The sequence below is a fragment of the Uranotaenia lowii genome, chromosome 3 (genome assembly GCF_029784155.1).
Source record: "Uranotaenia lowii strain MFRU-FL chromosome 3, ASM2978415v1, whole genome shotgun sequence".
In the NCBI taxonomy this organism is placed as follows: Eukaryota; Metazoa; Arthropoda; class Insecta; order Diptera; family Culicidae; genus Uranotaenia; species Uranotaenia lowii.
This window is the reverse complement of record NC_073693.1, coordinates 88,314,265-88,339,008: the sequence shown is the minus strand read 5'-3', so window position 1 is coordinate 88,339,008 and position 24,744 is coordinate 88,314,265. Positions and strand designations below refer to the sequence as shown.

The window sequence follows — 24,744 nt, the reverse complement described above, 5'->3', positions numbered from 1 at the left end:
AGAGTGGATCGGGGAGACCGCTAGGAAATTTACTGAAAATAGTTGAGCGGATCGGGAGACCATTAGGAAATTTGCTGAAAATTGTTGAGCGGATCGGGAGACCGCTAGGAAATTTTGTGGAAAACTGAAGAGCGGATCGGGAGACCGCTAGGAAATTTACTGAAAATAGTTGAGCGGATCGGGAGACCGCTAAAAAATTTTGTGGTAAACTGTAGAGCGGATCGGGAGACCGCTAGGAAATTTACTGAAAATAGTTGAGCGGATCTGGAGACCGTTAGGAAATTTGCTGAAAATTGTTGAGCGGATCGGGAGACCGCTAGGAAATTTGTGGAAAACTTTAGAGCGGATCGGGAGACCGCTAGGCAATTTGCTGAAAATTGTTGAGCGGATCGGGAGACCGCTAGAAAATTTTGTGGAAAACTGTAGAGCGGATCGGGAGACCGCTAGGAAATTTACTGAAAATAGTTGAGCGGATCGGGAGACCATTAGGAAATTTGCTGAAAATTGTTGAGCGGATCGGGAGACCGCTAGGAAATTTTGTGGAAAACTGAAGAGCGGATCGGGAGACCGCTAGGAAATTTACTGAAAATAGTTGAGCGGATCGGGAGACCGCTAAAAAATTTTGTGGTAAACTGTAGAGCGGATCGGGAGACCGCTAGGAAATTTACTGAAAAATAGTTGAGCGGATCGGGAGACCGCTAGGAAATTTGCTGAAAATTGTTGAGCGGATCGGGAGACCGCTAGGAAATTTGTGGAAAACTTTAGAGCGGATCGGGAGACCGCTAGGCAATTTGCTGAAAATTGTTGAGCGGATCGGGAGACCGCTAGGAAATTTTGTAGAAAACTGTAGAGCGGATCGGGAGACCGCTAGGAAATTTACTGCAAATTTTTGAGCGGATCACGACACCGCTAAAAAAATTCCAGTAGTGACCAGCAGCTACGCCAATATCCAGGCCATGTGTTGAAATTAGACCTCCTGGTAAAGGAGCCCATAATATCATCGTACAAGTGAATAAACTGAAAATGCACATGTTTGTTTGTAAGTGTGTGTGCTATGTTCCATTACTATTCAGAATTCGGTACACATAACGTTGGAAGAACGTCTTATAAAATCGTTTTACTACTTATACTGTAATGTTCAGCTGGAAGCAAATTTTAAGAATAACTTTAACAAAAACAATACAATTCCAAAAATACGTTATTCATGAGTGGTATTTGAACGTTATCGCAACTGATTGCAGAACAGTTTTACTATATGATAGTTTTAACAGTTTTTAACAGTTAGATACATAACCTAACAACATATTAAAAATACGATCAATTCGGAATTAACGGTTCATGCAATGTATTTTACAATTTCTATAACAGTTAGCTTAAAGTTTTATCTACGCCTTATCAAATCGTTTTGCAATTGTTTTAATATGGTTAATATGCATTGTCTTTTTACAGATTTTGAAAAAAAAATCGTTGAAAAAATAAACCATTTGAAAATGTCGTCTGCCGGAAAATATGTTCGGGCCCCTAAATCCAACAGCGATCCCGAAGAATACGGCGAAATGTATGGCGAGTGGTCGTCAGATGACATGGAGTTTGAAGAACGTGAAATTCCAATAAACGAGAAACGTGAATATAAAAAAAGTGAAAACCAGGAATACATCCAGAAGATAGAAAAACTGCAGAATACTATAGATAAATTAGTTAAAGAGATGAACACTTATCGCTCTCGTGAAGATGACGAGTCGGTCAGAAGTTCTGCGCTTTCTGATGAAGATCTAAGCTGGAACAATGCGAAGGTCAATCCAGGTTCATCAGCAAACTCTGGTAGTATTCGATGGGAAAATATAAAACCTTTCCCAAACGATGTTCCGGCAAACGCTATGTGGGAACAATGGAACAGGTTTATCGATCGGTTTGAGATCGCTACTTCCTTGGCAAATGTGACGGACCCTGTCAAGCGCGCTCAGACATTGTTCCTTTCGATGGGAGAGAAACTCCAAGGAATTACCAGGGCTGCGAGACTTCGCCCAAGTCTGACCGAACCAAACTGCTACAACCTATTTGTCAAAAACATCGAAAAATATCTGCAATCAATGGTCGACGTAACGGCGGAACATGAAATGTTTTCCAATCTCCAACAAGGCATTGATGAACCAACTATTGCCTTCCATGCACGTCTTTTGGAAAAAGTGCGTCTCTGTCGTTATAGTCAAACGGATCAGGATCGATTCATTCGAATGCAACTACTTAAAGGAATGCGTAACCGTGAGGTGGCAAAGGCGGCGAGAATTTTTGGCTATGAGACGACTTTTATTGTACAGTCTGCGACTCGAGAAGAGGCATACATTCCGAAACCGTCACGAGTAGCTGAATCCAGCAGAGCATTCGTGGTGTCGCGAGAACGGAATCGGTTCAGTGGAAATAAACACCTGCCAAAACGCCGATATAATGATGCGGGCTGGAATTACCCGGAAAGGTATCGACAAGAAAGCGAGAACCATTTTTCCGGAGAAGGAAAACGTTTTCGCTGCAATAGGTGTAACCGTTTGTTCCACAAATCTGGAACTTGTCCGGCAACTAATGAGGAGTGTCGTACTTGTGGAAATCCTGGACATTACGCGGCAACGTGCAGGGAAAGAAATGCCACGTACATTCAGAAAAGGCAAAGCTCCATTAAGGAAAGATCGGGTGAAAAAGATAAGCATAGGTTCATCGGAGCCAATTTGTTTCCTACACGCAAAAGAATTTAGAAATTAATTTGTGTGTTCTGTAGAAAATACTTTACTTCCCTATAACTCATTAATTTCACGTAAAATCAAAGTGAACGCACACACCCATATTTTTATTTTTTTTAAAGCGTGCGCTCACGCACACAAATAAACATTCGATCCTTTCGTGGAATAAAATCATTCAGTGCTAAAAATTTTATTTGTCGCCGTTCTTTCTTCCGCGACAGCAAGTGCTGTTCGTCTCCGGATTGAAGAAATCATTCAAAGCGGGACTCAAAGTGAAACAGCAGAAGCACGAATATTTCCACCGTGGGAATTCCTGTGTTTCCTGCCTTCCGTATTAAACATCCAGAGGACCATTCGACGAATGGAGAATCACACCACTCGAATCAATCGACAGGTGCCATCTCGGCTGAGCTGGAAACCTAGTTCAGTAGCAACAGCTGCTGTTTCAGCAGAAGTTGAAAATTCATCAGTGTCACTTCTCTGCAATACACTCAGCAGCAGCAACCACAAAAGCAAAAAAAAAGATACATCCGGTAGGTACAAAATTTTAACGAGCCATTCAATTTTTTTAAATACTTTTCTTCCCAATAGCAACAATGGAATACGCAGCCAAATTACCCTCGTCTTACCACAGTCAGCTAGAGATAGTTCCGGAAGGAGAGATATCACAGCTGTCCGGCAGGAATCGGCTTCCGTCGCTGTCCGCAGGTTGAACAAATTATCACCATCCCCGTTCCTAGATTCAATATTCAGTATATGACAAGTACGTATAATAGGGACATCGACGCCTAACAGTCCTTAATTAATGGAATACCTCACTCATTTCAGGTGGCAATGTTGCTGAAAATCTGCTGCGATAAAACGATGGCTACGACACCTATTAGACGGAGTCCAACCTTTGATTCCATCGGAAAATATAGCAAGGTCGAAGACTGGATTCGAGGAAGGTATGATGCTTAAGTTGCTTATCTGCTAAACCATTCGTCGTCCTGAGTAGCAACGGATACTTCGGTACTCAAGTTTTCGTACATCATAATCTACATCGTTCGTACTATGTGTTGTGGATAAGCCTGTCATCGAACACGTCATCGACAAGCTGTTCAATCTCACTGAAAGTCGGCGAGGGTGTCAGCTGTCTTGAATCGCTACGTGTTGCCTGTGTCCGATGATGACCAAATCGTAAGTTCTTCTAAATTGATCCACTGAATACGAAAGCCAAAATTAAGATTGTTTGTGTTGTGGCCATATTTTAAATAAGTGCAGTTTCCTCCCCGTACACATTTGCGACAATTTAATTAGGGTTACTATAATTAATATTTGTTAATGACCCTTTAACAATTGAGGCCCTCAGAATCAGAGGGGTGAAAGTGTCAGAATAATCAAATTCGAGCTAAGTAGGCATGACTAACGATTCTTCATGTTTAAATGTGTGTTTGGTGCATAATTGAGATTTTTTATATTTTTTTGGAAATTTTTTTGGTTGAATTAAAACTGCTCGAATTCGAAAATACATGAAAAATCGAGCACCTTCACAACTTTGAAGCGCGTTTTCTCGAAACAATCATCTAAGCACTTGCACCCCTCTGATCCCAAGCGCCTCAATTGTAATTCGGGTTAAGAAAATGTCATTAGGGTGTATGGAAAATTGTAACAAAATAATGGTCCTAGATTATATATTATCCCGAAAAATTTGATATTCGAGGCTTTGTTAGATAACAGTACTGAAGGCGGCGTTAAGATGGTGTTCGAATTCCGTCTGATGGTAGAATTTTCACAGTTGGGCGCAAGCTCTAGGGCATTCGGTAGAAGCGTTGTGTGTGTATAATGCCAAATCTCAAATTTAGGCTCATCAAGAGTAACAGGGGTCCAAAGAAGGTTGCCTTCGTTATGATCTCATAATATGGAACTATTTCAAAGCCAAAGTAAGTTTTTACCTTCTATCAAGAACAAATACATAGGATATTTTGCTGATCCATAAAAAAGGACGATTTTTAATTCAACTTATTTAAATCAAAGCATAAGATTCAGTGAGAAGGAGGTTTCCCATGAAACATTAATTTTATGAAAAATGATTTTTATGACGGAGGAGCTAACCTAATTATTCCCCGCTTTTTCTGCTTAGCCCTCAACAATGTAAAAATTATTTTATATTGACTGTCCCAAGTAACCATAAGCGCCAATATAGCAGTTAGTTTCGCCAGATTTGACTCACAGTGCTAAGAGAGGGCAGATAAGATTGTTATTGGATAGCATTTTGACAATTCGTTAGTGCTTATGGTTTCTTGAGGTGATGGCTTCTCAATCCTAATTTTTTAACGAACCTCTATTGACGTGGAAAAGAACTCATCAAATGTAATAGATTTTCTCGAAAAAAAAAAAAAAATAATATAGTTGGATCCCTACTTGGGCCACCGCAACCGATGTGAATATTTTTCCGGATTGCATCATATATCTAAAATTCATATGATATGAAGTAATAGGCATCTCCTAATCAAAATTATAGTTCTTGTGCACATTTTGAACTAAACACCACTGTACAAGCTATAAGACAGAAATAGCTCAGATGACGCCTCACAATTCAACAAAATAGTTTCCGCGTTTAATGATAAAATATGCTAATAATTGGATTTTACATTTCGTGGATCTAATTGTGTGCTTCTTTGTATGGAGTTTGTGTTGCGAACCATAAAAAACAACGTTAAAATATTATGATACTATTATATACTAAAAATTTCGCTGAAATTGAATGCTCTTTAGTGAAAATTACAGCTTAATTTTCATTAACATTGCTGATATTTACATCGTTTATAGAATTAGGTGTAGTAATGCACAGTCCAAATTCAAAAATCATCATTCAGTACAGATTTCAGATTGAAATTCAATATTCTGATTTAGAATTAAAATCTTAAATACATAATTATGAACGCAACTTCAAATTTACGATTCATAATGTACATATTTACAAACTAAGATTTACACTCATAATTATATTTTGTCATCTACATTTTGAAATATTTCAATATCATTTTCAAAAAACAAATTTTAACTCCTTGGTAGAACGCTCGCTGTTATAAAATATATTATCTGATTTATTTTGGATTAACTATCCTTCCGAATTTTGGTTTTCTTGATCACAGTGTAATACATAACAGCATACAGGTAGGCGTTGTGTTGACTGACTGGCAGGTTGACTGACAGCAATTCTAAACATACCTTTTCCAGGCTGGCAGCTTCCATTTATTTCATTTCGAGTTGACGCTGAAAGTTGTCTACATTCTATTCCGGTGAAATAGATTCAAAAAGAAAAGTGTCAGTGCGTGGAAAGTCGATTGTTGGTGCCTTAACGATTGTTGCTGCGTATAAGGTACGTAAATTAACTTTTTATTATGCAACAATCCGATTCAATTCTTTCGAATTTAGTTCAGTTATTTAGTTAATATATAAGGATTTGAGGTCCAGATTCAATTTCCTATTAAGATTTTCTAGTTGTTTCTTATGAACTATGTTCAAATCATTGAGGCACTAGGATCAGAGTGGCTGATTATGTTACTCGCATCTCTCCGGCACCATACCTTTTTGGGTTTTTTTTTATTAGGTCGTGTATGTACTTTTTATATACGATCGAAAAAAATTGTTAATTATAAAGCACCAACTTTTTTTTTTTTATTTCAAGGAATTAATAGCAAGCTGTCATTCTTCCCCAAAAAAAAAAAAAATAGTGCCAATAATTTTGGATTCTCCTCTTGTTCATCCCAGCTTTACCCTACGGCACTGTCGAGATCTTGGCTGTAATTTTTGATTATGATTATGACTTAAAAAGCAATCAACAATATATCAATGAAATATGATCGAATTCTTTGAACAGCTATTTTTAAGAATCCTTAATAAAGAAGATTTTTTGCAATTTTCAAAAACGCGGGAAACCAAGCTGTTTTAACGAATTTTGTGTTCAATTTAAATAATTGATATTATCATCATTAACAAGACTGGTAACTTTTAGTCAATTTCATTTGATCCTCAATAACGTCTAGTAGTCAATGTCATCGAAAGTAGTCAGGCGGGAATGTAAACTTTTCATGACATTGTTGTTCTCCACTCGCATAACACACTGTTATCTTTCTATTTTGTTTTCTGGTTGTGTTAGGATGGATTTTACGTTATTTGTGGAGCAACAGTTGTAAAAATGACTCTGCTGCAATGATATAGGATTTGTCTATGAATCATGTGACCAACATATATTTGTGAATGTGAAGTGTTTGTGAATATCGTTTCTTAAGTTTTTTCCCTTAGATCTTAGCTTTTTTTGCCTTGAAAGCATAGGAGATGAAAAGCTCCAATTTGAGAAAAAATAGCTTAAATGTGAGAGATGCACACACGGATTCTATATCATTGCAGGAGCCTGTCGAAATGTAATCCATGACCGTAAGAAGCTAAATTTATAGCAAGAAAACTGATATTCGTTCAAATTGGTCATGACATTGTTAGCTTATGTCGCTGAACAAAAATCATTATCACATGACATAGATATGCAAAGCAGTATCAAAGTCGACTGATATTGGTTGGCTGACACTAACCATTCGCAGCTCTGTTCATAAAGTATGTTGCAATGTTCTCCGTTTTTCTTTAACAAATATTTTACGGCATCCTTGTTTAAAGCGTTGTTCAATTCAATTCCTTTTACCGTAAACAAACTTTTTCAAGAGCTTAATATTATTTTCAGGTTTATGTACAACATGAACACTTTACGTGGTTATTTGAAAAAGTCAGTATCTGAAGCCAAGCCGTCTTTTGAAAAAATCGACGACAATAAAACTCAGATTGGGCTGGAAAACGATCAAAAGAAACAGGATGTAAACAAACGTAAGAAACGTCGTAGTTGAGCTGCCTATAGCTCTCTGGATGACAGCAAAACATTAAACCAAGATTCGAAAACAACGGATTGCATTATATATCTAAAATTTATATGATTTGAAGTAATAGGCATCTCTTAAAAAAATTATAGTTCTTGGGTACATTTTGAACTATACACCACTGTACAAGCTATAAGACAGAAATAGCTCAGATCCCCACTCACAATTCAACAAAATAATTTCCGCGTTTAATGATAAAATATGCTAATAATTGAAATTCATATCTCGTGGATGTAGTTGTGTGCTTATTTGTATGGAGTTTGTGTTGCGAACCATAAAAAACAACGTTGATTTAGAATTAAAATCTTGAATTCACAATTATGAATGCAATTTCAAATTTTCGATTCTTAATGTACATATTTACAAACTAAGATTTACACTCATAATTATATTTTGTCTTCCACATTTGTGAAATATTTAAATATCATTTTCAAAATACAAACTTTAACTACTTGGTAGAACGGTCGCTGCTATAAAATATATTTTCTGATTTATTTTGAATAAATTATCCTTCCGAATTTTGGTTTTCTTGATCACACTGTAATACATAACAGCATATAGGTACACGCTCATTTTTATTTAACCATATATGGTTATACCAATTTTCTGGTTTTTTCTCAAAAACTATCAATATTGTTTTTTTAAAGATTATTTCTTTGCGAAATTTTAACCATTTTGGCAGTTCTCGTGTATTAACCACAAAATGGTTGAAACATTTCTTCGCCATTTTGGATTTAACCGTGGAGCAAACCGAACGCGTTTATTAAAATTTGTATTTTTTTCGCACGAATAAAATGTTTCATAGTAGTATAGTAAATCTGTTCCTGCGATTCGGATGAAGCTGGGGCTGGTCGGTCGGCGTCTCTGCTGGAATTGCGGTCGATATCGCTGTCTCAGGAAACTCCCGGTTCATTCAGTACTAGAAGCAAAAAACTTGGATTGGTAATTTTTCTTGTATTCGGTTTTCAATATTTCATTTATTTAACTATTGGACTTTTTTTCAGCCTGTCAAAATTATTTTGCCAATTTTTTGGTAAATTTTGGCTATATCCGTCGGTGAAAATCAGTCAAAAATGGGAAATAAGCCACTCCGAAAAGCTCCGGTCGGAAGAAATCAGCATCATGGGAATGGCACAGCAAATGGTCCACATCAAGCGGGAAGTGAACAAAACTGCCTGTAAGTCGCTGTCCGTGAATCGGAAAACAGAACTCTGATCAATCATGGTCGGCTGATTCTGGGTTCCGGCACCGGGGCAAGTATATCGCTCAGAAGGGATAATGCACATGTTATCCAAGCTGGGATTGTCGTCAACATCGTCAACAGCATAATGAAAGAGGAACAGGAACAAGCTAAAGTTCGCAAGTTAGTCGAACTACAACAAATAACTTTATTGGGTAAGCATATTGAGTTATTTAACATTACCGTTTACTAAACTTGAAATGTTAATTCCCTTCTTAGTGACGCCATCTGTTCCGCCTATGCCTTCTGCAGAAATGTTAGCTAGCGGTGGCTCCAGTCCATCGCATGAAGTTCAGGAATTTTTATCGCTCAAAGAAAACGACTGTCTTAATGAGCACTATGATTCCGACAATATCCTTTTGGAAGATACCGATGAGATTGCTGGTGATGATGACGAGTTGAATGATCTGGAAAACGAAATCATCGACGACGAAGAAACACGGTAAAATTTCAAAAACATAGACGACGATGACAATGAATCTCCTAGCAGTAGAACCATTGAATGGCCGAAGGTTCCCGGAGTGCCGCTTCCTCCGTTGAAAGATCTTCCACAGCCTTCCATGCTTCCCAGCATTGCTGTTGTACAATCGAACAAACAGATGGACGAACTAACTCAAAAAATGGATCGGCTGTTAGACGTAGCAGAATTCCTCGACAAATAACTGAACTGCGTTCGCAAGTGTCCGATCTACAAAAAATACGTACAGATAATTCGAAGTTACTCAATGATACTCTACGGGAGATCGAATCCAACATTATCGAGCAGACCAGTTCGGAGAAGCGCACTTTGTCCGATATTCATAGTGAGAAAATCGGAACTATGTACAGCAAACATTTCAGCAGCTTAAACTTTACTATCATGAATTCACTAGAACCGAGATTGACGCTCCAGATTGTCAACCGAATCGGGAGCAGTTGCAGCAAAAATTCGATTGTGCCCTCCAAGAGGGTGTACAAAAACTATGCGTAATCAGGTGAGTATTATTGTTTTCTTTTTTTTTTTTAAATCGAAATCACCGCGTTGGTCTTGAATTTCTGTTTCTGGTGTGAAAATATTGCAAATTGTATGAACATTGAGTCATTTGTTTTATTTTTATTTTCAGGTAACTATTGATGCTATCGGTAATTCCGTCTATAAGAGTGTTCGAAAAGCAATGGAAACATCATTTCATGAAGCGTTACGAAACATCATTTTACCGAATTATGAGTGATGCTCACAAGAACTGTTTTGGCAGCTCAATAAAGAATTTTCAGCAGGGTTAAAAGAATGTAATGTTCAAAGTCATCCTTTTGAAATACATGATTCTTACTGTTATATTTTCATCTTGCAGACCTCGATAAAACGGAAACGTATTTATCATGCAGAAAACTGAACGAAGAGTTTGAAGCCGCGCTAAAAAAAACCGTTCAATAAACTGGGCAGAACTTAACTGTCAATGATCTATTCCAACCCGCCAATGTTGCAGCCTAGCGTAAAGATCTAAGCAATGATTCGAATGATTTCCAAGGCAATTAGCTTAAAATGATTTGGGAAAACGTAAGGGCGGAAATCGATAAGGGTTTGGAGGCCCAAGCCTCTTCTCTAGAGGACTCAGTATTGTCAGCGGTGCGGTCGCAAGCACAAACTCCAGCGCCCGCTTTTTTGGGTCATCCCGAACACATCCGGCAACTGCTAGCCACAGGGCGCATAAACGATGCATTCGTTATAGCTCTTCAGTCCAACGATTTGAAACTATAGTGTGATTCACAATAAAGCACGCCAATTACAAACAGGTGTTCAATCCATGTGCTCTAGAACAACGGATACTGCTGTCACTGATTCAGCAGATTGCAGCCGACATGTCCAATATTAACGACCTTAAGCACAGGTTTGGAATTTTGCTTGCGTTCCAGTTGATGTTTTAAACATTTTAAACCTTTTTCTTCAACAGGTTTCTCTCTGACGCCATCGTTAATCTGACCTTCTTCGACCACATTATGAATGAACACATTCATAAGGTCCTGCAGGAGGTAGCTCGTAACATACAGGCATTTTTGTCAATGAATCCCGAACACGTACTTGCTACCAGACTTAAGTTATTAATGATTGCCATCCAAGGCTGTAAATATGCCTGATCTTTGTGGAGGCAACACCAGTAAAAGGTTCGCGAGGACCTGGTAATGTTGAGCCGGCAGTTTGAAGAAAAATAAATAAGCTGCTTTTAAACCCGCATCTTTTTTCTTTTTCCAGTTGAAAACATCCCAATTCTAGTATTTTAAAGAAAAAAAATTACCTGTTTTCCTTCCATTCTGCGATATGGTTTAAAATAAACCGTTTTTTCAACTTCTCCGCAATAATTTCTTGCGGTTAAAAAGTAACCATATTTCCACTTCTCAAAAGAAGTCAAAAAATGATTTCTATGGAAGCAGTCAAAAAATCCCTTAACGCGGAAGGGTGTGAAAATGGTTACTTTTTAACGATAATTGGTTAAAGAATTTCGAGCGTGTTGGCGTTGTGTTGACTGGCTTCAGGCTGGCAGCCTCCATTTATTTCATTTCGAATTGGCGCTGAAAGTTGTCTACATTCTATTCCTGTAAAAAACGGTGAAATAGATTCAAAAAGAAAAGTGTCAGTGCGTGAAAAGTCGATTGTTGGTGCCTTAACGATTGTTGCTGCGTATAAGGTACGTAAATTAACTTTTTATTATGCAACAATCCGATTCAATTCTTTCGATTTTAGTTGAGTTATTTAGTTAACATATAAGGGTTAGAGGTCCAGATTCGATTTCTGATTAAGATTTCCCAGTCGTTTCTTATGAACTATGTTCAAATCATTGAGGCGCTAGGATCTCAGTGTGACTGACTTCGAGACACCTGGCCTCTTAGGTTTTTTTTCGTTTTTCATAATTGCCAGAACACCTTCTAACACTAATTTAGGATTGGGTGATTCCTTTGAGGTTTAAAAAGTTTTATTCTAAAAGAAAAATCATACTTTTAACATCACTTTTACCTAAAAAGCTGACTTATTTAATGAAAAAAAAATAACTTGTTTTCTTTTGATCCGACGATGTTACTCGAATCTCTACGACACCAAACCTGTTTGGGTTTTTTTATTAGGTCGTCTACCTACTTTTAAATACGAATAGTAGAAGATCGAAAAAAATGGTTAAATATAAAGTACCATTTTTTTTATTTCAAGGAATTTAATAGCAAGCTGTCATTCTTCCCAAAAAAATAGTGCCGATCATTTTAGACTTTCCACTTGGTCATCTCAGCTATACCCTTCGGCACTTCCGAGTTTTTGGCTGTAATTTTAAAGAATCCTTAATAAAGAAGATTTCTGCAATTTTCAATAACACGGGAAACCAAGCTGTTTTAACAAATTTTGAGTTCAATTTAAAAAAATTGATATTATCATCAATAAACAAGACTGGTAATTTTCAGTCGATTTCATTTGATCCTAAACAACGTCTAGTAGTCAATGTCATCGAAAAAAGTCAGGCAGAAATGTAAATTTTTCATGACATTGTTTTTCTCCACTCGCATAACACACTGTTATCTTTCTATTTTGATTTCTGGTTGTGTTAGGATGGATTTTACGTTATTTGTGGAGCAACAGTTGTAAAAATGACTCTGCTGCAATGATATAGGATTTGTCTATGAATCATGTGACCAACATATATTTGTGAATGTGAAGTGTTTGTGAATATCGTTTCTTAAGTTTTTTCCCTTAGATCTTAGCTTTTTTTGCCTTGAGAGCATAGGAGATGAAAAGCTCCAATTTGAGAAAAAAAAAGCTTAAATGTGAGAGATGCACACACGGATTCTATATCATTGCAGGAGCCTGTCGAAATGTAATCCATGACCGTAAGAAGCTAAATTTATAGCAAGAAAACTGATATTCGTTCAAATTGGTCATGACATTGTTAGCTTATGTCGCTGAACAAAAATCATTATCACATGACATAGATATGCAAGTATCAAAGTCGACTGATATTGGTTGGCTGACACTAACCATTCGCAGCTCTGTTCATAAAGTATGTTGCAATGTTCTCCGTTTTTCTTTAACAAATATTTTACGGCATCCTTGCTTAACCCTTTCCTTCCCATGGTAGCACAGGTGATCCACAACTTTGCACAGCTCGCATTTGAACTGGGCGCTTTGGATCAACACCATTTTCTCACCGAATATGAGTAAAGAAACATTGCACAAAATTTGAAGAAAATCGGTTCGCTAGGTTTTGCTTGGCAGATCAAAAGCTGCAAAAAAGTCGGATTTTTTTCGAATTTAAATCAAGTCGTCATTTGTTGCTCAATAACTTGACAAGTTTTTATAATTTCCTTGAAATAAAAATACTGACGTGCAGAAGGTTGCTTATGCAAGCAGAATCAAATGATGGTTTACTTAGATTTCAACTAAAACATATAAATTTTTGAGTAAGTAAAGTGGATCACTGGTGATACACTGGGAACAAAACGTACTTTTCTTCTTGGGAAGCTTCTTATCAATACTCAAGAAAATCATTTCGTCAACAAAAAAATTCGCTTCAGGATAGTTAATTCATCTGCTTAAATGACCACATGTCTTAAAATATTTGTAAAAGTTCGAGATTTTCTCGAAAAACGGCATGTTTTGTTTCCCTTGCGCAAAGTGTCATGGTGGCCAATTGTTCAAGGAAAAAATGAAAATTTCAGATATTTCAATAAATAGACTTTCGAGGGATGCGTATACCAAAGAAGTTTTTCATCAAATAGGATCGTTTTAGTTTGTGACCAATGAAGTGATGAAATTCCATGTTTTTTTGCAATTATTTCCTGTTTTTCATTTGCACCCTATGTGTTGTTATCTTCCCAATGGAACACATATGATCAACCTCAAAACCCAAATTTATCAAATGGATCATTAAAGTAGGCTTAAATTATGCATCTTTTGTTCTAGAACTTTAACTGTAAACCAATATTTCTATTTTTAAAACGTGAAAAACCTCGTGGGAAGGAAAGGGTTAAAGCGTTGTTCAATTCAATTTTTTTTTCGTAAACAAACTTTTTCAAGAGCTTAATTTTATTTTCAGGTGTATGTACAACATGAACACTCTACGCGGTTATTTGAAAAAGGCAGTATCTGAAGCTGAGCCGTCTTTTGTAAAAATAGACGACAATAAAACTCAGACTGGGCCAGAAAACGGTCAAAAGAAACAGGATGTAAATAAACGTAAGAAACGGCGTAGTCGAGCTGCCAATAGCTCTCTGGATGACAGCAAAACATTAAATCAAGATTTGAAAACAACAAAAACACCTAAAAAGAAAAAAAGAAATGTTTCAATTGATTCGATCCCGGATGAGTTTTGGGAAATAACTTTTACGCAAGAACAAACACAATGAATATCGTTCTTATCAATTAAAATTCGCTTAATTTTAATCAAAATCAATGTACCCGAACGACCCGGGTGGTTAAAAGGTCTCTTATAAATAATAATAATAATGTTAAGAGTAAAGATGCGAGTTGAGAATAAATTATAATAAAAATGACAATGATTATACAAATCAATATTTTTACCCCACTTTTAAAGAAAATATTCCAATTAAAAATTCGTATTCATATTCAGACAACAATGTACACACGAAGGCTCTACATTACGGCTTTTCGATCCATTGCTTCCTAAATATGCAAATTTAAGGCGAGAATTCGTGCAGGCGTTTGTTTGTTATAAAATAATCGTTTATTTATTTTTGAGTTTCTCTCTCGATCGTAACAAAAAATCGTTTTTATCGATTGTAACATAAAATCTTATAATTTTTCAAAAATCCTTTTTTATCCCCTATAGTTTATTCCGTTTGATAGCTTCATTTAACGAAAATCATTTACAAAAGTGATTTTTGTAAACATTCTACCGTTATAGATTAAAACACGCAAAACTAATATGTTTGGAATCTGAAAGAAAGGCTCAAATCCACTGTTAAGTGTATTAAACCGGGTTTTTTATCACTAGTTAGGACCTACAAGCGAGTAAATACAGTTTTAGGCGAAATCTTCATACTTCGCTCAGGAAACTATGAAGCAACTTCATACGAAGTTTAAAACAAAACTTTTTTCCAATGTTTATTTTTTGCATTTTAGATGATATTTCAATAGATAATTGAAAAAAAAATTAAAATATAATTTTTACAGTATTCTATATGTATAACTAGCATTTGAAAGTGATTTTAGGAAACTTTTTGAACACAATTCGCCAAAAACGGTGTACATTTTTGGTTCCATCTGCAAAACTAATGGACCGATTTTCATCACAAGTACCATTTTGGAATCGTCTTAACAGTTTTTTGTTGTTGTTATTATGCTTGAGACTTCTTAAAATTTAAGGTAAATTCAATGTGGTCCGATAATGATGTTTGTTTTCAACAAAAACTCGATTTACAGTAAAAATAACTTCTAAAGCTCTCTGCAGCTGGATCAGTTGAAAGTTCAAACTAAGCTGTAAGGTGGTCTTTTGTACCATTTTGACATATTTTGATTCGTTCCACTGTTCAAAGGATGCAGTGAAGTGATTTGAAGCCAAAAAAGTCACTATCGTATCCAAGAACATAAATTCTTCCAAAGTATCGGAACTAAGAACTTTTGAAAAATACTGTGCTATTTGTTTTAAAGCAGGCACTCAGTGGGCGTTTTAAAGAGGTTAATTCCAAGGAAGAAGAGACAAAAAAGTAGATTTCTTTATAAAAGAAGCTGCTTTCGGAAGTTGTTCAAATTTTGTTGGATATAGTTGGGCCTAATATACGATTTTACGAATATAATTTGGAACTAAAATCAAGTAAAAATACCAAAAAATTACAAATGATTTTAAGTTTGTTGTCTGAAAGCTTGAAAATGATCGGTCGACTAGATACTTTTTACATCGGTTTTACTGTGATGCAATTTGATGTGGTACACCCTTTACATATATAAAAATTTTGAAACACTGAGCAGATTACAGAATCGAAATGTGTGCAATAAAATCTACAGAACTAAACCAATCCTAAAGATCGCATATGTTATGTCATTTTCTTTACTCAAGTAGGATTGGAATTTCGTTTATTTTATGATTTCATGAATATTTCGGAAGGAAAATGGGGAACAGAAGGTGAGGAGGGATTGGATGCTGCGTTTCCAATAGCCTCCATTGCATTAGCTTTCAAGAAAAATAAACAAAATAAGATGGGTTTTTTATTCTTTACATTATGTAATTCCGAATGTTTATTTTTCAACAATATTTTGAAAAAAGGAGAAAACAGTTAAATCTGCATTTTCCAGCTCGTTTGCTGATCCCAATAGCCGTCATTTAATTCCCGAAATAATCACGTAAAATTGGCATCATTTTGTTCTTTCTAATTTAGTTCAACATACATAGTTAAGAAATGTTTGCAAAAATGGGAAGCATATGTGGGGTAAAACAGCCATATTTTTCGTCCCGAGATACACTGACTTGAGTTGATAGGTGCTAGAAGGGGCATTATTATCTTCTGGTAATGTTTATGGATTTTTTTCAAAGTAAAATCTGAAAATTATCCATTCATTTTTGACAGTAATAATTTTTCCAAATAATTGAAAGCAGTAGCACTGAAAACTGCCTCAGTATTCTTTTTGTCAAAAACATAACACTTTTCGGCAATCTTGTGTATGGTGTGAAAAAATATGTTATGGAACTTCGGTTCAGCGATACTCAATTTGGGCATAGTTTGAGTTACGAAAACTAACTACATAGACTTAGGAGATGTGTTTTGGCATACGCATGAATTTATGCAAATTCAAGAGAAACCTGGTGGGAATCTACTGATCTTTGCTGTATACTCCATCTGAAAACGTGAAAAAAAACATTCCACAAAAATTGAAGTCATATACATTATAGCAATCTGGGATCTAAAGGTAGATCTGACATTCCCGAGGTAATTAATCTGTTAGAAATTAGATGAAATTGGCAAAACATCGAGATCAAACGGCACAAGTCGATATGAACATTTAGAAGGAAAGTCAAAAAATTATCAGGTATTTCCTGAGACATAGTTTGGGCCGCTTTGTTGATGTTTTTTGTTTTGAAAAATCATAACATCACAGTTAATTTTCATTTTGAGCTGTGAAGATTAGATTTGTTAATTGATTTTTTGAAATAGAAATTTAAAATTCGTTTTCAGTGGAAATTTCACATTTTTTTATCAGTTTCAAATGCGATGGATCTATAGAAACTCATATCTAACTGAAAAAAAACGTTATTGGGGCATATATCGTTTAACTAGCATTTGATTTTGGCGTCTAACACATTTAAATACTGCGCGGTCATTGAACATTTTCAATGTTGTTGTTATTCAGCAGACCAGAGATTGCCAAAAAACTGGTAAACAATGAAAAATCAGCTGTTCGTTTGACAAGCTGAGAAATAGCAGATAAAAAACATAAAAGTGTCATCTAAAAAACAACAAGAAAGGTTTTAGGCAATACTGTGTTCTTGTCACAATATAGGTTATTTTCAGAGTGTTTATTTCCCGGTCATTTAAACGTTCTCGAGAATCGGGAAATCTGAAGAAGTGTATTTGGACTTTATTCGACAAAACTGACTGCTTTTTACTGCAAAAATTTGACAACATTGAGAAAGATTTTTCACTACCGAAGGAAGTTGGTTTGCTAGATTTAAGGTTGTCCATCTAATTTTGTAAACAGTTAGTTTATTTAAAACTGCCAGTTCATTACAAATAGTCTTATTTTTGCCGATGATTTAGCAACTGTCCACAGTTTGTGAAACGTAAGTTTTAAATTATAAGTTTGGCATTGCAATTCTTTTAGTAGAGTTGCTTTATTGGAATTGTTTGAATTAACAGATTCGTTCTCGTTTTTCACTTTTAACACTAGATTTTCGGAAGAAAGTCCTGTTTTTTTAGCTATAAATCAATGTTTCACAACAACAAATCTTCCTGAATCTGTTTCATTTTTGAAATCTAGGACATGTAATTTTTTCCAAATTAAATTCTATCTATATGATTCGGAAATTCCTGGAATTTTTCTTTCCTTCATTGGAAAATTCCCGAATTTTTTTATGTCTAATATTGCTTCCCATAAGGTTGCCAGATTTTTTTCAGCTCGTATCCGGGCCGGACAAATCCGGGCTAATTTATATAAATACCTGGTAAAATCCGGATATTTGATTTCAAAATTGTCGATCGAAAATCCGAGCAATGTCCGGGCGAATTTGGTCAAAATCCAGTAATTACTTAACAAAAATCAAGGAAAAAAAAATAGAAAAAAAACATTTTCCATCAAAATTTATCAGCAGATTTTGAATCGTATTTAGGCTTCCAAAAAACCTTCCATCATTATTTTTATGAAACTTGTTCGAAAAATTTAATAACACAATTTGTTTTTTAAGTTTATCGGACCGAACTTTTACCAAATTTTATATTAAGTATCCAGGCAAACCCGGATAAAACCGGGCAATCTGGCAACTTTAGCTCAACACCATTCGGAGATATTAATCTCTTGCACTTAAAAAACTACGAAGAGAAAGGTTGCGATTTTAATGTTGATTTAAGATCAGATTTTAGTTTTGATGACTCAATTAGATGAAGATACACTCCAATTCAAATGAAAACTGCATTAATTTCAGTTTAAAAAATATAAAAAAGCTTTTCAGAACGTCAAAGTTGATATACAATAAAATTTGACGAACAATAAAAGGATTTTTAAGAATAGGATAACCAAAAGAGAAGTATAGGGAGTATATAATCAAGACTGGATTTAGCCGAATTTAATTTTGTTTATTCTCTCCAAGTTTAAAAGGATGGGAACTGAAATTCATCCCGAAGTTTCTTATTCACAAAACTTTCCAAAAACGTTTTGACGAAAGGCATCCAATTCAGGGAACATTTAGAACTCGTTAAATCAAAATAATTGAATCACAGCCCTGCACAATTTATTCCGGAGAGTTATTGAAAGAGAAAGAGAGTGAGAAAAAATAAATGAAGCCCCATTTTCGGAAAGATAAATAAAGCCAGAAGCAGCAACAGTAGGAAAATTGCAACAGCTTCAAGCATTTCCGCGCTCAAAACCATTCAATCCTAAGAACACACTGGAAAACAGATTTCCATTTTCACCATTGCCTCAAACGAATCACAGGGATGCTTTCGCGTTTGCTGGGGAAATATGCTGTTGAATGAATGCCTAAAGCTCGGGTACCATAATGAAATGAATATGTAAAATCAGTTGTAACGCGGGCTCGGAGTGTTCGCAAAATTTACAAGCACAATTCTTGTGGGAATACTTCCTTTCGGGGAAAAACGGAAAACAAAATATGCAGATTTATCTCTTTTTGTGCGTTTTGTTGTCGTATAAATTATGGAGGAATCGTTGTGTTCGGGGTGCGAATGAGATTTCCGAATCAAGTCGGTTGTTTCGAGTAGATCAGTTAAGTTCGGTGAATACTACGGAAAATATCCTATAGTGAAAAATTCTGCATCTTCGTATGAAGACAAAATACTTACTTCACATAAAATCAACATGTATTGTCAAACTTTTTTTTTCTATATTGATGATTCGATTTTCACAAGTGTGTTTTGTTTTAATAACTTCCTATCTATACAGAAGACACTTGAGGAGATTAATCACAAAAATCATTGTTTGTTCAGTTGCATTAGTGGTTCGGGAAATCCTACTATGGTCGAAAATAGAACAATATTTTCCCAAAATGATTCCTCTGTTTACACAACTCGGAAGACAACTTCGAACGAATAAGCGTAATCAAGCGAAACAAATTTCCACGCCACCGCTAGCAAATATGACACTTGTGTCAACCAAACAATCCCCTCTATATCCTATGAATTTAATTCAACAAGCCCACCAGTTTCCAAGCCCACCGTTGTTTCCAGCTATCGTGAGAATCGTTCATCCAACCAGATTAGAAAGTGTGTGGTCTAGGCTGGGGGCCATTAATAATTTATCGTTTATTATATTGTGAGATGAGATGGCTGCAGGACCACTGTGTGTTTACCAAACATCCGAAATTCCGAAATTGACGAATCATGTCATCTCTGGCCCTTCCTCTGTCTTGCGGATTGTGAACAAAACTTCCGAGCCCAAAAACTTCTGGCCGAGGGAGTCGAACTCACTCATCCCCTAGGTTAAATTTGTTTGATTTTCCTTCTGGAATTAATGTTCCTGTGGTGTTGGGAAATTCGATAAGATCTTCTATTGCACGCTATTTCAGAAGGGGGAGGATAGGCCTTATAATTCTAACATATTGCTCAATGATTTAACGATTCGTCGCAAATGTGCGTTTTTTAGGCGGAGACGTAGCTAAACCGCAACGACTTTCGGCACCGAGGGGGAATCTAAATCGATTATTTTATTGCTATCAGTTTTACAGCAGAATAAAAAATATTCCAGGAAACATGCCCTATCTTGGTGTTGCATCAAAAATGTTTGTAAATATTTGTAGAATTTTTCTGGTAGGTTCAGATCTTCTGTACCTGCACCAAAAATCCAATGCCTAGGTTCCAAATAATAATTCACTGCAAATATGCTTCAATTGGTCTATATCAAGATTTTTTCCCTGTTAGTAAAATGCAACTGCTTAACATGGGTGAGTGAAGTCAACTTGAACGACCGACCGTGCGTTACAGTTAAGTAATTTTTCAAAACATAAACCTGCCCAGTAAACACCTGAGGTTACTAGCTTATAAAAGGAGCATAGTTAGAAAGAATGGATTGGATCTGGTAGCTAGTAGGGAACAGAGAAAAAAAAAAACAAAACTTGGTTAAAGCCTATCACAACAAATCGGAAATGGTTGGTTTTCTGTTTTTGGTTTACCAGACCTCAAGTGTCCCTTTTTAAGAAGAAACCAGAAATCTCAAAGGTACGAGAAGTTGAGCCTGTGAAAGCAATAAGACGTAACAAGAAGTGGAGTGCGCAACTCACACCATTGCAGTATTATCGGAATCATTGGAACCTCCAACCGTAAGGGAAATAAATAAAGTTGGAATTAGCTCATGTTTAAATAACGCTTAATACGCGCGAGCGAAATGTGTGCCCGCCTCCAAGTTTCATCAACTGGAAAATGTGTTAACTACTAAGGTATGGTAGCTACTTGAAGTGGTATAGGCCATAAGTGAATTCCCGAGTAAAGTAATGCCGATTAACGAGAAAAATGCATCTGGAGCCCAGAGCGAAGCCAGTTTGAGTCTCTCTCATCTAATGCTCTAAGCTGAAGTAAACTTGTACTTTTTGATTTATTATAGCGAACATGAAAACTCTAAATGAAAAGTCTATTAATGTAATTCTTTTATATAATTTGTTTGGAAGTATTTTAATTTAAGGTTATTCGACAGAACTTTGATAATGTTTCGAACCAAATGTCGAGAGTCGTTACCAGCTTTGTGAATGTGCATGGGTGGCAAAACTCCTCAGATCGGCTTGTCCAGTGAAAGAGAGTGCAATTTTTTTCGTCTGCTCCCCCAATCGGTGCGGGGAGAGATAAATCGCACTGAAATGAAGAGTGAGATTGTCAACACATAAGAATGAGCGAGAGCATTCATATCCGCTGATGAAGAGAATTCCCTTCTCCGGAAAAATCTGTTGCGCAATGTGCTGAGGAGAGTTCGAGAGCTAACTCAGTTTATTCTTGGTACGTTCACGAGAAAAGATGCTTCTTTCCGAATCAAAGCTCCCAGCGGTGTCCTGATTTTCTAGAAGCCATCGTGATCTTAATTGCAATTGATTTTGCAATAAAAACAGTTTAACCTCTTAAACCAATGCACAATGGGGAAAAAAGTGTACAAACCGCGAAGAAATTCAATATCTTTCGTGCTACATGACCCAAATCTACGAAAATATACTTTCCTTTTGTGAAAATTTCCGGAGAATCGATTGGACATAGTTTCAAACTCCGCACAAGCTTACGAAAGGAGATATAGTGCCTTTTTAACCCCTAATTCCCCTATATTTTGTAAACAATCCAGAAAAACACTGATTCGAACCTGAGAATTTTGAACGAAAACAGACCTATCGTGTGTAATTTTTTCTGAGGATTCGAATGAAGGCTGTTCTGGCTTCCGCACGCTTCAGAAAATGGAGTTATGGCTGTTTTTACCCTCAATTCCCCTATATTTTTCAATTATTTCAGAAAAAAGCTTATTCGAACTTGAAAATTTTGAACCAAATGGGTTGTATCTTGTGTGATTTTTAGCAAGAAATCGAATGAATGCTGTTTGGGCACCCGCACGCATTGGAAAATGAAGCTATGGCTGTTTTACCCTAAATTCCCCTCAATTTTTCAAATTGTTAAGAAAATGCATGTTCGGACTTGAAAATTTTGATTTGCTTGGGACGTATCTTGTGTGATTTTTTCCGAGGAATCCAATAAAGGCTGTTTGAGCCACCGCACGCTTCGGAAAATGGAGTTATGGCTGTTTTTACCCTCAATTCCCCTACATTTTTCAATAATTTAAGAAAAAAGCATGTTCGGACTTGAAAAATTTGAACCAAATGGAATGAATCCTATGTGATTTTTTCCGAGAAATCCAACGAAGCCTATTTGAGCCACCGCACGGATTAGGAACAGGAGGTGTGGCTGTTTTACCCTCAATTGCCCAACATTTTTGAAATAGCTCAGAAAAAGCATGTTGAGACCAGATAATTATGAACCAAAAGTAAAGTATTTTGTGGAGTTTTTTCCGAGGAATCGAATGAAGGCTGTTTGAGCCGCCGCACGCTTCGGAAAATGAAGTTATGGCTGTTTTACCTTCAATTCCCCTCAATTTTTCAAATTGTTAAGAAAACGCATGTTCGGACTTGAAAATTTTGAATCTTTTGGGACGTATCTTGTGTGATTTTTTCCGAGGAATCCAATGGAGCCTGTTTGAGCCACCGCATGCTTTGAAAAATGGAGTTATGGCTGTTTTTACCCTCAATTCCCCTACAGTTTTCAATGGTTTAAGAAAAAATCATGTTCGGACTTGAAAAATTTGAACCAAATGGGTTGTATATTATGTAATTTTTTCCAAGGAATCCAAAGAAGCCTATTTGAGCCACCGCACGGATTGGAAACAGAAGTTATGGCTGTTTTACCCTCAATTTCCCTACATTTTTCTAATAGCTCAGAAAAAGCATGTTCGGACTCGAAAATTTTGAACCAAATGGAACGTATCATGTGTGATTTTTTTCGAGGAATGCAACGAAGCCTATTTGACACACTGCACTCATCGAAAACAGGAGTTATGGCTGTTTTACCCTCAATTCCCTTTCATTTTTTCAAAAAGTTCAGAAAAACCATGATCGGACTTGAAAATTTTGACTAAACGAGACTTATCTTATGCAATTTTTTCCGAGGAATCCAATGGAGCCTGTTTGAGCCAGCGCACGCTTTGAAATAGTGAGTTATGGCTGTTTTTACCCTCAATTCCCCTACATTTTTCTGAAATCATTGAAAAATGTAGGGGAATCGAGGGTAAAAACAGCCATAACTCACTATTTCAAAGCGTGCGGTGGCTCAAACAGGCTCCATTGGATTCCTCGGAAAAAAATTCATAAGATAAGTCTCGTTTAGCTCAAAATTTTCAAGTCCGATCATGGTTTTTCTAAACTTTTTGAAAAAATGAAAGAGAATTCAGGGTAAAACAGCCATAACTCCTGTTTCCGATGAGTGCGGTGTATCAAAAAAAATCACACATGATACGTTCCATTTGGTTCAAAATTTTCGAATCCGAACATGCTTTTTCTGAGCTATTTGAAAAATGTAGGGAAATTGAGGGTAAGACAGCCATAACTTCTGTTTCCAATCCGTGCGGTGGCTCAGGTAGGCTTCGTTGGATTCCTTGGAAAAAATTACATAAGATACACAAGTTACATAAGATACAACCCATTTGGTTCAAAATTTTCAAGTCCGAACATGATTTTTTCTTAAACCATTGAAAACTGTAGGGGAATTGAGGGTAAAAACAGCCATAACTCCATTTTCCAAAGCGTGCGGTGGCTCAAACAGCCTTTATTGGATTCCTCGGAAAAAATCACACAAGATACGTCCCAAAAGAATCAAAATTTTCAAGTCCGAACATGCTTTTCTTTAAAAATTTGAAAAATTGAGGGGAATTAAAGGTAAAACAGCCATAACTTCATTTTCCGAAGCGTGCGGCGGCTCAAACAGCCTTCATTCGATTCCTCGGAAAAAACTCCACAAAATACTTTACTTTTGGTTCATAATTATCTGGTCTCAACATGCTTTTTCTGAGCTATTTCAAAAATGTTGGGCAATTGAGGGTAAAACAGCCATAACTCCTGTTCCTAATCCGTGCGGTGGCTCAAATGGGCTTCGTTGGATTTCTCGGAAAAAATAACATAGGATTCATTCCATTTGGTTCAAATTTTTCAAGTCCGAACATGCTTTTTTCTTGAATTATTGAAAAATGTAGGGGAATTGAGGGTAAAAACAGCCATAACTCCATTTTCCGAAGCGTGCGGTGGCTCAAACAGCCTTTATTGGATTTCTCGGAAAAAATCACACAAGATACGTCCCAAAAGAATCAAAATTTTCAAGTCCGAACATGCTTTTCTTTAAAAATTTGAAAAATTGAGGGGAATTTAGGGTAAAACAGCCATAACTCCATTTTCCAAAGCGTGCGGGGGCTCAAACAGCATTCAGTCGATTTCTCGCTAAAAATCACACAAAATACAACCCATTTGGTTCAAAATTTTCAAGTTCGAATAAGCTTTTTTCTGAAATAATTGAAAATTATAGGGGAATTGAGGGTAAAAACAGCCATAACTCCATTTTCTGAAGCGTGCGGAGGCCAGAACAGCCTTCATTCGATTCCTCAGAAAAAATTAGACACGATAGGTCTGTTTTCGTTCAAAATTCTCAGGTTCGAATC

The 24,744-nt window shown here is 36.2% G+C and overlaps 1 protein-coding gene across 11 annotated transcripts; it reads left to right on the top strand.

The window, feature by feature from the left end:
• The first annotated feature begins 1,206 nt into the window (after nucleotides 1-1,206).
• Nucleotides 1,207-14,552, top strand: LOC129755643 (uncharacterized). 11 transcript variants are annotated; one of them, XM_055752253.1, is made up of 12 exons: nucleotides 1,207-3,265; nucleotides 3,324-3,495; nucleotides 3,561-3,911; nucleotides 5,955-6,096; nucleotides 7,453-7,592; nucleotides 8,451-8,584; nucleotides 8,647-9,037; nucleotides 9,102-9,856; nucleotides 9,986-10,151; nucleotides 10,214-10,750; nucleotides 10,814-11,545; nucleotides 13,934-14,537. In XM_055752253.1, exon 1 carries the CDS (start codon nucleotides 1,344-1,346, stop codon nucleotides 2,745-2,747), a length of 1,404 nt encoding a protein of 467 aa, XP_055608228.1. In that variant the 5' UTR covers nucleotides 1,207-1,343; the 3' UTR covers nucleotides 2,748-3,265; nucleotides 3,324-3,495; nucleotides 3,561-3,911; nucleotides 5,955-6,096; nucleotides 7,453-7,592; nucleotides 8,451-8,584; nucleotides 8,647-9,037; nucleotides 9,102-9,856; nucleotides 9,986-10,151; nucleotides 10,214-10,750; nucleotides 10,814-11,545; nucleotides 13,934-14,537. The 11 variants fall into 11 exon arrangements, with proteins under 11 accessions (XP_055608228.1, XP_055608227.1, XP_055608223.1 ...); XM_055752252.1 differs by having other exon boundaries at nucleotides 8,448-8,584; XM_055752248.1 differs by having other exon boundaries at nucleotides 7,453-8,584; nucleotides 13,934-14,546.
• Nucleotides 14,553-24,744: the final 10,192 nt, after the last annotated feature.